The sequence below is a fragment of the Ornithorhynchus anatinus genome, chromosome X3 (assembly GCF_004115215.2).
Source record: "Ornithorhynchus anatinus isolate Pmale09 chromosome X3, mOrnAna1.pri.v4, whole genome shotgun sequence".
Classification (NCBI taxonomy): domain Eukaryota; kingdom Metazoa; phylum Chordata; class Mammalia; order Monotremata; family Ornithorhynchidae; genus Ornithorhynchus; species Ornithorhynchus anatinus.
In genome coordinates this window covers 32,224,227-32,236,538 of record NC_041751.1, presented here as the reverse complement: position 1 = coordinate 32,236,538, position 12,312 = coordinate 32,224,227, and the positions used below count along the sequence as shown (strand labels likewise).

The following is a 12,312-nucleotide window of genomic DNA, read 5'->3' as shown; positions in this document are numbered from 1 at the left end:
GATTTACCTGTTTCTACCCCAGTGCTTATACATAGTAAGCCCTTAGCAGATACTGTTATCATTATTATTATCGCAGGTTCTGCCCCGAGGAGGAGGATCAGGGACATCCCTTTGGCGCTGGCTGGCCAGACTGGGGATAAGAGCTTATATTTCATAACCTGTATCTTGTAGCTTGCATCTACCGCAGCGTTTAGCCTAGCGTGTCGTAAATCCTTAAACAAATACCACTGAAAAAAAAAAAAGAGAGAGAGAGGAGCTGGGAAACCGTCCGGAATAGAAGAGGTTTGCGGAGGCCTTCGGAAACTAGGAACTGATTTAGAACAAGACTTCTCGATGGACTGTGGGGAGGGGTGGCGAGGGGAAAGTGAAGAAGCCACCCCAAACTATGTCCATTTTCAATTCTGTTGTGGTAAGTTGGTCTCATCTTGCTTGTGTCTACACCGACAGGTTTTTTCCCGTATAATTTGCGTCTCCAACATATACTGTCCTCAGTTTTTCAGGCTGAGAGTGTATTTTGTACTGGAATATCCAGACGACTGGCATCACGTTCCCTGTCTAGCGTGGCTCGGTGGAAAGAGCCCGGGCTTGGGAGTCAGAGGTCATGGGTTCGAATCCCGGCTCTGCCACTTGTCAGCTGGGTGACTGTGGGCGAGTCACTTCACTTCTCTGGGCCTCAGTGACCTCATCTGTAAAATGGGGATTAAGCCTGGGAGCCTCACGCGGGACAACCTGATTGCCCTGTATCTCCCCCAGCGCTTAGAACAGCGCTCTGCACCATAGTAAGCGCTTAACAGATACCGACATTATTACTATTAGCGCCAGGAGGGACAGAAATCCTGCCCACTAACTTTGTTGCCCTGTAGGAGGGAGGAGCTGCGTAGATGAGTGGAAAGAGCCCGGGCGGAGCGGTGCGGGCGTCGATCCAGAATCCTTCCACCGCAGAAAGAGAACAGAGGGGATAAATCCCCGCGGCCTCCGTCCTCGTGGCCGGGATGGTTCCAGGGGGAGAGAGAGGTCACTGGAGGGGTGGGTTCGGTTTTGGGGGTGTGATCAGCAGGGGAGGGAGGGAGGTTGGCGACCGGAGCAGCGGTTTGGGAAAATCATGGGTGTGAGCTTCCCTGTGCCTCAGTTTTCTCAACTGTAAAGTGGGGATTCAATCCCTGATCTCCCTCCTGCTTAGATTGGGAGCCCACGTGGGACCGGCACCATGTTCGGCCCGACTAACCTGTATCCACCCTGGTGCTTTGAGCACTTACAATGTGCCTAACACTGTTCTAAGCCTTACTGAGAGCTCACCTCCTCCAAGAGGCCTTCCCACACTGAGCTTCCCCTTTTCCCTCTGCTCCCTCCGCCGCCTCTCTGCCCCCCCACTCCACCTCCCCTCAGCCAAGCCTCCTTTCGCTCCCTTTCCCTCTGCTCCTCCCCCTCTCCCTTCCCCTCCCCTGAGCAGTGTGCTCCTCTGCTCATTTACGTATATTTTTATTACCCTATTCATTTTGTTAACGAGATGTCCATCCTCTTGATTCTATTTATTGCTACTGTTTCTGTCCGTCCGTCTCCCCCGATTAGACTGTGAGCCCGTCAACGGGCGGGGATCGTCTCTATCTGTTGCCGAATTGTCCATTCCACGCGCTTAGTACAGTGCCCTCTGCCCATAGTAAGCGCTCAATAAATACTATTGAATGAATGAGTGAATGAATGAAGAGACACCATAAAAAATGATCTGTGCCTCAGTTACCTCATCTGTAAATTGGGGTTTAAATCCTTCTCTCTCTGACCTGGACTCTGAGCTGGCTGTGGTACAACTCCAACCTGCGTCTTTTATACACCCCAGCACTTAGTACAGTGTCTGGCGCTTAGCAGGTCCTTAACGATCACCCCCTAGACTGTAAGCTGGTCGAGGGCAGGGAACACGTCTACCAACTCCGCTGCCCTGTACTCTCCCAAGCGCTCGGTACAGCGATCGGCGCGCGGTAAGTGCTCAGTAAATGCCACTGATAGATCGATTGCTTCCCAGGTACCATTACTAAAATAAATAAGAAGAGACGTAGCGCGGCCTAGCGGGTAGAACGTGGGCCTTGGAGTCAGTAGGACCTGGGTTCTAATCCTAGCCCCGCCACCTGTCTGCTGGGTGACCTTGGGCAAGTCGCTTAACTTCTCTGGGCCTCAGCTCCCTCACCTGCAACATGGGGATTAAGACTGTGAGCCCTACGTGGGGCAGAGACCGCGTCCAATCTGATTATATCTTATCTAGTCCAGTGCTCGACCAAGTGCCCGGCGCATAGTAAGTGCTTAAAGAAGACTCTTAAAAAAACCCCACACAGTCCAGTGCTCCGCACATAGTTGATGTAAAATGGGGATTAGGTCTGGGAGTCCCGTGTGGGACATGGACTGTGTCCAACCTGATTAGCTCGCATCTGGTCCAGCGCTTAGTTCTTGGGTGGACGGCGGCAATCTGACAAGATGGGGGAGGTGGACGGAGGTTAGAACGCTATCTGTCTTTGTTTTTAGAGAGAAGCAGAGGAAGAGGTCCAGTCAGACCCTCGGGATTAAGACTGTGAGCCCCACGTGGGACGTGGAGCGGGTCTGATCTGATTAGCTTGGGTCATCTGCCCCAGCACTCGGTACGGTTCCCTGCTCATGGTAAGCACTTAACAAAGACCATTAAAATAAACGAGCAACACCAACGGCGACAACACAAAAGCGGGTCTCAGAAGTGGGAAACGGAGTGAGTGGCCACTGCGGTTCCTCGGAGACATCGCTTTGGATGTTCCGCTCTGGTATCGAAAATACACGCTGAGTTTTCTACAGAGACTTCGTTCTGGGGGACTCTCGGAGAGCACCCCGGAGACTCCGAGGTTAATTGAAGTCTGGGGACGATTCCTCCCGGACGTTCTCCTGGGGTGCTCCGGAGGCTGAATTGGCCCCGGGCAGAGCTCCAACGAGGCCACGTCTCTCCCCGACCCCCCATTTAAGGCCCGAGGCCTTGGACCGTCGAAGACGTCTCGGGCTTGGGGCCGAGCCTGTTGGGCCGGGGAGACGGACATGTGATCCATCGGCGACGTGGTGTACTCTCCCAAGTGCTTAGTGCAGTGCTCCGCACACAGTAAGTGCTCAATAAATACCACTGATGAATTGATTGAGTTCATTTCCCCTACCCAGCTAGCTCGGTGTGTTGCTGTTTGAAGAGCAGCATGGAGAAGGGGACTCCAGAGAGCAGAGAATTTCCAAAAGGCATCTATAAAATATGTTTTTCTTACCTGCCTCTAAATTCTAGATTATATTGCGAATTGCTTTTTTAAAGTAATGTCTGCCTCCCCCCTAGACTGTAAACCTGTGGACGTGGAACGTGTCTACCAACTCGGTCGTAACGTACTGACCTAAGAGCTTTCCACAGTGCTCTGCACACAGTGGGTGCTCAATAAACATCACCGATGAAGGCGTTAACGAGGTACTTTTTTCAGGTTGTGCTGACTTCCAAACCACAGAGGACTACTCGCCGGCAAAAAGGAAGAGCGGGAGGTTGCCGGAGATCCAGGTGAGGATAACGGTGAGTTTCCATGGCAACGGGTGGTGATGGGCCGTCTCATCCCGGGCACGGGTTGAAGGCACGGGGAGAGAGAGGGAATGAACGCCATCCGATGCCCAGCTCAAGCAGTCCTTCATCCTCCTCCTCATTATTTTTACGATGACGATGGCATCCGTTAAGCGTTTACTATCGGCCAAGCACTGTTCTAAGCACTGGGGAAGAGACGAGCTAATGGTGTCGGACCCAGTCCCTGTCCCACATCGGGTTCTTGGTCCGAGTGGGAGGGAGAACGGGTTTTGAATCCCCATTTTACACCTTAGGAAACTGAGGCCCCAAGAAGTGAAGCGACTGACCCGGGGTCACACAGCAGTCAAGTGCCAGAGCTGAGAGTAGAACCCAGATCCTCTGCCTCCCAGGCCAGGGCTCTATCCACTAGGCCAGACTGCCTCTCTACCCTACCTATCCATCCTTCCCTTTCAGCTCCGTTTCACAGAGAATCATCGTGGTCTAGCAGAAAGAGCCCAGGCCTAGGAGTCAGAGGATCTGGGTTCTAATCCCAGCCCCACGATGTTTCTCCGTGAAAAGGAGCTGGAAGGGTAGGTAGGATGCGTAGGTAGGGTGGAGAAGCAGCGTGGTCTAGTGGATGGAGCCTGAGCCCCGGGAGTCAGAAAGACCTGGGTTCTAATCTCGGCTCTGACACGTCTGCTGTGTGACTACGGGCAAGTCACTTCACTTTTCTGTGCCTCAGTTTTCTCCTCTAAAAAATGGGGATTAAGACTGAGCCCTATTTGGGACAGGGACTGTGTCCAACCTAACCCGTGTCTATCCCGTCGCTCAGTTCCGTGCCTGGTACGTAGTAAGCACTTAAAAACACCGCAAAATTAAAATTGAATTAACGGGCGTTTAGGATGCGGTCGAAGTCGACCGGTAGGTGGACTGTGACCTAGAAGTCCTGGGATCATGAAGCATTTCTTTTCCCGGTGGGGTCTGAAGCAGGTTCTCTCTCCTGTGGACAGAGGGGGTGCGAGTTTACCTCGGGAAGATTGTATATTCCTAACATACAATCCTGTTCCATTTCCAGAGGGATTGTGGCAAACTAATAATAAGAGTAGTTAGGGTATTCGTTGAGTGTGTGATATTTTGCCCGTCACCGAAATTAGCACAGGGGAAGCTGCCGTGTGAATATATGGGCTCGCCGTTGGAAAGAAACGTGTCTACCAACCACCGTTGTATTGCCCTTGCCCCAGAGCTTAGTACAGTATTTTGCACTTAGTAAGTCCTCGATAAATACCACCGATGGATTGATCGATCGATCAGATACTGAAGTGGGACAGGCTCGCGGTCCTCTGAGATGTTAAGCGCTTAATACAGTGCTCCGGACACAGAAAACACTCAATAACTACTATCGGGGATGATGGCGACGTAAGGTTTCTGAGTTCGGGGGGATGCTTTTCCCCCGTGCGTTTCTTGAAAAGAAAAAGAAAACGGGAAGACCTTTTCATAACTTCGAGTTGATGCGTTAATCTCCCTGGTTTTCCTCAGCAGGGACAAAGAAACATAATGACCGTAGCGGAGTTTCTTAAGTACTTACTATGGGTCAAGCGCTGTGCTAAGGGCTGGAGCATATGCGATATAATCAGATCGGACGCAAGTCCCCGTTCCACAAGGGGATCACAGTCTAATAGGAGGGGGAAGAGGGATTGAATCCCCATTTTATCCCAGGAAACCGAGGCACAGAGAAGCGAAGGAACTCGCCCGTACAGAAGGCAAGGGGGCGACCTGGGTTTTGAAGCCAGGTCTTCAGATTCCCGGGCCCGGGGTCCTTTCCCTTGTCTCGGCCACTTCTGTTTCAAATAGGTTATTAAATGCAATTTATTAAATGCAATTCTCCTAGGTCGGCCAGAAGGCTAGAATTGCGTTAGCAACTCTGCACGCCCACTTGAAACTTGGGTAAACTGACGTTGGATACGCAGTCCTAACGGTACGCTTTTTGGGTCGGACCCCAAAGCGGAAGAGGGAGGATACGGACAAGTAAGAAATATCTGGTCAAGAAGCCCTGCCTGGTGGAAAGAGCCCGAGGTCCTGGGCACCGATCCTTCCTCCGCCGCTTCTCCGCTGGGAGACCTTGGGCAGGTCGCTTCGCTTCTCGGTGCCTCCATTTCCTCACCTGGAAACTGGGGATTCAAAACCCGTTCGCCCTCCTACTTGGACTGGAAGCCCCATGCGAGATAGGGATGGCGTCTAACCTGATTTACTTGTATCTGTCCCGGTGCCTAGTACAGTGTTCGACACGTAGTAAGATTTAACGGATATCACGATTTTTACTTGTTACGGTATGGGGGTGACCGTTCCTTTAGGCAAAGGCACCAGCAGGGGAACTAGATTTGAGCAAAGTGGTTTCTAAGCCTTAGGTCAAACAGGAAGTCAGCCTGGCCTAGTGGAAGGAGCACGGGCCTGGGAGTCAGAAGACGTAGGTTCCAATCCTGCGTCTGCCATCCGTCCGCCGCGTGACCTCGTACGAGTCACTTCGCGTCTCTGGGCTTCGGTTTCCTCATCTGTAAAATGGGGATTCAATCCTATTCCAACCTATTTAGACAGCGAGGCCCATGTGGGACCGGGACTGGGTCCAAACTGGTTTTATCGTATCTCCCGCAGTTCTGAGTTCACTGTTCGGCACCAAGTAAGTCTTCAACGAGTACCGTGGGAAAAAAAAAAAGCAAGAGAAAAAATCGATTTACTAATTATAATGAATAAGAACGGTGGCGTCTGTTAAGCACTTAGTATGGGCCAAGCACTCTACTAAGTACTGGAGTAGGGGCGAGTAAATCAGATTTGACACGGTCCCTGTCCCACGTGGGGTTCACAGTCCAAGTAGGAGGGGGAGCGGGGATTGAATCCCCATTTTACAGATGATGAAACGGAGGTGAAGCGAAGCGAAGTGACTTCCCCCTAGGTCACGCAGCAGGGAAGTGGTGGAGACAGGATTAGAACCCAGGTCCTCTGACTCCCAGGGCCGAGCTCTTTCCACCAGGCTACACCAACCGTAAAAAGATGCCTGAACCCTGTCAGAGCCCGGGGTGTGTCTATCTAGCAACTTGGGTATGGCAGAAAAATCAAACAGTCGCATTCATTGAGCGCTTACCGCGTGCAGAGCCCTGTACTAAGCACTTGAGAGAGTGCACCGTAACAGAGTTGGTAGACGCAGTCCCTGCCCACGAGGACCTTACAGTCCGGCGGGGAAGACGGACACTAATGGGAAGGAATAAATTATGGATATGTTCAAAAGTGCCGCGGGGCTGAGAGAGGGGCGGATAGAGGGAACAGATCCAAATGGAAGGGAGAAATAAAATAAATGGAAATAAAATCTGGGAACAACTCACCAGAGCTCACGCGGACATCGTTTTGCCCTCCAGGCTGAACGGATGAAGGGAGAAATGTGGAGGGAGAACGAGACGCGGATGACAGGCTTCATTCTCGTGGGACTCTTCCCGGAATTCCAACATCGCGGCTTCCTCGTCTCCGTCGTCCTCCTGGTCTACCTAGCCGCCTTCACGGCCAACGCCGTCTTGATCCTGCTGATTTGGGTGGATTCCCGCCTCCACGTCCCCATGTACTTCCTGCTCAGCCAACTGTCCCTCCTGGACTTGGCCTTGACGTCCACCACGACCCCCAAGATCGCGTCTGACTTCTTCTCGGGGAAGAGAGCCATCTCGCGCGTCGCCTGCGGAGTTCAGATGTTCTTGTACCTGACCGTAGGGATCGCCGAGTGCCTCGTGCTGACCCTCATGTCCTTCGACCGCTACGTGGCCGTCTGTCACCCCCTGCGTTACCCGGTCCTCGTGAGCCCCGGCGTCTGCCTGCTGATGGTCAGCGGGTCCTGGATCGGGGGGACGCTGTCTTCCCTGGTCCTCACCGTCTACGCGGCGACTCTCCCCGTCTGTGGCTCCCGGGAGATCCGCCAGTACTTCTGCGAGCTGCCGAGCGTGGTGAAGTTGGCCTGCAAGGACACCTCGGCGTTCGAGATGGCGGTGTCGGTTTCGGGCATCGCCTTCCTCCTCATCCCGGTGAGCCTCATCGTGGCGTCCTACGTCCTCATCTTCCTCTCCGTCCTGCGCGTGGACTCCAGGGAGGGACGGAGGAAGGCTCTGACCACCTGCTCCTCCCACCTCACCGTGGTCACCCTCTACTTCGGCCCGGGGATCTTCATCTACATGACCCCCGGCCCCTCCCACTCCCCCGACCGGAACCAGGGCGTCTCTCTGTTTGGGACGCTCCTCACCCCCGTCCTCAACCCCCTCATCTACAGCCTGAGGAACAGGGAAGTGTCGGGGGCTCTGACCAAGGTGTTGGGAAAGTGCGTCGTCTTGCGGTGGAGCGGGAAGAGTTTTCTGCAGTGAAAAAGCCAACCCCGAAGGGAGCCAGCGCGCTCAGCTCGGGCTCAGCAGACTGCGGCTGTGGGCCGCTCCGACAGAGACCGGTAGTTGTTCCTGAATCAACCGATCGGTCAGTCGGAATTATCCGTTGGAACGCTTACTGTGGGGAGAGCGCTATCTCACGAGAGAGTCAGTCCACTGCATTTATTGAGTGCTTACTGTGTGCAGAGTACTGTGCTAAGCGCTTGGGAGAGTACAGTGTACCAATATAACACACATTCCCCGCCCACAACGAACTTATAGTCTAGAGAAAGTAAAATACAACAGATCTGGTGCAATACAACACGATTCTTGCCCAAGAGAAGCTGACACTTTCCAGTGTGCAAAGCACCGTACTAAAGGTTTAGGACAGGACAGCGCAACAGAGTTGATAGACGTGATCCTTACCCGTGAGGAGCTTAAGGTCCAGAGGGGGTCTTTAGCCCGGCGGGTTTTATGCTTTCCAGTCAGAACGGCTATGACTCTGTTTCTACCTTCTCCCACGTATTTTGGCTCTTCTGGATTTCAAATCGAATTTTCTTTTCCTATTTGAGGCCGCCTCCACGTCCCCTCGAGACTGTAAGCTCCTGCGGGCAGGGAACGTGTCTACTGACGCTGTCGTACGCTGCCGCGTGCTTAGTACGGTGCTCTTCACACAGTAGGCACTCAATACGTACTGCTGATCGATCCGCCGAAGAACGAACTGAAGATCATCCATTGGACTATTTCGACACAGCCCGTGTTCAGGGGGCTAAATATCACCGACCGACTGACGGCGAAAACTAAAACCTACGAAATCAGATTTTTTGAGTCTCCGTGTCGTGCAGGTCTCCTGGAGGGCTTCAAGAGAGGAGGCTTTTGGGAAACGGAGGGGAGAATGCGTGAGGTAAACTAATACAAACACACTTCCGAGTTTCTCCCCGGGGGAACGTGTAAATCTACTATCCAATATTACCTTGGCAAGGATGTGGGGCGGGTGTGAGAACTCTCCCCGCCTTTTTAATGGTATTCATTAAGCACTTACTGTGCGCTAAGCGCTGTACAAAGTGTCGGGGTATATACGGTCTAATCCGGCTGGACACATTCCACGTCCCACGTGGGGCTCACGGCCTCAATCCCCATTTTGCAGGTGAGGGAATGGAGGCACAGAGAAGTGAAGCGACTTGCCCATGGCCGGACGGCGGACAAGTGGCGGAGCCGGGATTAGAACCCAGGTCCCTCTGACTCCCGGGCCCGCTCTCTATCCACCAGGCCGTGCCTCTTCCCCGCTCCTTTAAGCGGCAGGAATCTTGTCCCCGTTGGCTCCTGCCCGCCACTCCCCCGAGTAATGATACTAATGACCGGGGTATGTGTTAGGCGCTTACTATGTGCCAGGCACTGTACTAAGTGCTGGGGTGAACGCGAGCAAATCGGGCTGAAAGTAGTACCCGTCCTCGATCCCCATTTTACAGATGAGGCGGGGAGAAGTGAAGTCACTTGGCCAAGGTCAAACAGCGGGCAAGTGGCAGAGTCGGGATTAGAACCCAGGTCCTTCTGACTCTCAGGCCCCCGCCCTATCCACTGGGCTACTCCGCTTCTCCCAGGAGGCTGAGAAAATCTGTGCCCGTTGGGGGGAAACACCAGGTTTCGCCTTCTTCCACAATTCCAGCGCCACGTCTCTCCAGCATCTTCTTCTCCCACCTAGGCAGCTGTCACCCCTCTTTGCCCCCTGCCAACCTCTCCCCACCGGGCACAGGGGCTCTCTCTCTCTCTCTCTCTCTCTCTCTCTCTCTCTCTCTCTTTCCCCCTTTCTGGGGGTATCAGTGAGAAACCAGACGGCGGAGGTCTCGCCTGGCCTGAACCGTCCAGCCCGCCTTTTCCGGAGCCGGACGAAGGAGAGCACCTGGGTGGGAGAAATGAAACAGACTCCGCGAGGGGACCCTTCTTCCCGCCGATGCCCTGGATCCCTCCGAAGGAGCGGTCGGCCGGTCCGTCAGTCGGTCCGCGGGGGCTAACGGCGGGCGCAGGACTGTGCGGTCAGTTCATCCCGTCCTATTTACTGAGCGCTCGCCGGGTGCAAAGCACCGGGGAGAGAAGCAGCGTGGCTCAGTGGAAAGAGTCACTTCGGAGTCGGAGGTCATGGGTTCGACTCCCGGCTCTGCCACTTAGCTGGGTGACTGCGGGCAAGTCACTTCACTTCTCTGGGCCTCAGTCACCTCATCTGTAAAAGGGGGATAAACTGCGGGCCTCACGTGGGACAACCCGATGACCCTGTATCTCCCCCAGCGCTTAGAACGGTGCTCTGCACATAGTAAGCGCTTAACAAACACCAACATTATTATCCCAATATAACAACAAGGAGACACATTCCTGTCCGCAACGAGTCACGGTCTAGAGGGGGACGTAGACATTAATAGAGATAAATGACTGAATGAATAAATAAATTACAGGCATACACAGGAATACATCAATCCACGGTCTCTAATGAGCACTTACTGGGGGCAGCGTGGCTCAGTGGAAAGAGCACGGGCTTTGGAGTCGGGGTCATGAGTTCGAATCCCGGCTCTGCCACTCGTCAGCTGTGTGACTGTGGGCGAGTCACTTCACTTCTCTGGGCCTCAGTGACCTCATCTGGAAAATGGAGATCAGGACCGTGGGCCCCACGTGGGACATCCTGATTCCCCTGTGTGGACCCCGGCGCTTAGAACATAGTAAGCGCTTAACAAATACCAACGTTATTATTATACCCAGAGAGGACTGGCTGAATCGCTGCCGCTTTTTACACGGTAGTAGGAGCGTTTACTTGAGAGCCTCTGGAACCAGGCACTTTGCTAAGCACTGGGGAAGTACAAAAACAAAACAAGTACAAAAACACCTCCCTAGCCCACAGGGAGCTTACACACTTCCGGCGGGGGGTGGAGAGATGGAAACATAATTACAACTAGAGCAATCCCGGGGTTTGAATCCCTGCGCCGCCCCTCGGCCGCTGCACCTAGAGAACCAGCCTGGATCAGTGGAAAGGGCCCGGGCTTGGCAGTCAGGGGTCGTGGGTTCGAATCCCAGCTCTGCCGTTCGCCAGCTCTGTGACTTTGGGCAAGTCACTTCACTTCCCTGCGCCTCCGTTACCTCATCTGGAAAATGGGGATTAAAAACTGTGAGCCCCAGGCGGATCAACCTGATCACCTTGTATCCCCCCGGCGTTTAGAACAGCGCTTTGCACGTAGTAAGCGCTTAACAAATACTACGTTGTTATTACCTCAGTTTCTTCGTCTGTAAAATGGGGATTCACGGCCTGGTCTCCCGCCTACTTAGTCTGTGAGCCCCGCGTGGGGCGGGGACTGTGTCTGATTTGGTGATCTCCTATCTTACCCCAGTGCCGGGCACATAGTGAGCTCTTAATAAATATCCCAATTATTATTAATTGGGGTGGGGGGTGGGGAAGATGGGAGACGAGGAACCCTTTAAGCTCCTTTTCTCCGTCCAGCTTAGTGACTGTGGTTTCCATTGGCTTTTTGAACTTGATCCAAACTACTTCCTGTACCTCGATCGCATCCGTCTCACCTCTGACCCCTCTCCCACGTCCTGCCTCTGGCCTGGAATGCCCTCCCTCCTCGAATCCTACGGACAATTACTCTCCCTCGCTTCAAAACCTTATTAAAAGCACATCTCCTCCAAGAGGCCTTTCCTGACCGAGTCCTCATTTCCTCTTCTCCCTCTCCCTTCTGCGTCCCCCTGATCTGCTCCCATAATTCAGCCCCTCTCCCCGGTCCCATAGCACTTAGGTTCATATTTGCAATTGATTCATTTATATTAATGTCTGCCTCCCCTTCTAGACTGTAAGTTCGCTGTGGCCAGGGATTGGATCTGTTATATTGTTATATCGTCCTCTCACGAGGTCACTGCTTTATAATGTCGTCCTCTCACGCGGTCACTGCTCGGCACATAGTAGGTGCTCAATCAATATGATTGATTGATTGATCCAATATCTCCTTGGAGGGTGTCCAGCTAGTTCCCCTCCCCTTCCATCTGGCTGGGTGGCCATCACGTGTTTTAGAAGCGGGGGACTCTAACGTCCAACGGGAAGGTGAGAGGGAGAGGCCCCGGTTCTTTCTTTCAGCATTCGGGAAGACGTAATCGCGCTCAGACCTGAGGTTTTGGCCCCAGAGTCTGGAGACCAGGGACCGCGTCTCGGAAGCGCCCGGCGGGCTGCTTATCCTCGGAGACGTGATCCGGAAAGCTCTGACGTCTGAAACACAAGTTGGTTCTTCCAGAGAGAGTAAGCCGACGTTTAACGCTGAGATTAATTGAAGCCTGGGGACGCCTCCTCCCGGACGTTCTCATGGGACGCTGGAGCTTCTGAATTGGCCCCGGGCAGAGATCCAACGAGACAAC

General features: G+C 53.5%; 1 protein-coding gene across 1 annotated transcript; it reads left to right on the top strand.

Moving 5' to 3' along the window:
- The first annotated feature begins 6,963 nt into the window (after nt 1-6,963).
- LOC100089121 (olfactory receptor 2AG2-like) lies at nt 6,964-7,927 on the top strand. Its single transcript, XM_001518567.4, has one exon. It carries the CDS (start codon nt 6,964-6,966, stop codon nt 7,924-7,926), a length of 963 nt encoding a protein of 320 aa, XP_001518617.3. The 3' UTR covers nt 7,927.
- Nucleotides 7,928-12,312: the final 4,385 nt, after the last annotated feature.

Excerpts from the sequence above, each read along its gene's own strand:
- LOC100089121 (XM_001518567.4), top strand. The coding sequence starts at position 6,964 with ATGTGGAGGGAGAACGAGACGCGGATGACAGGCTTCATTCTCGTGGGA.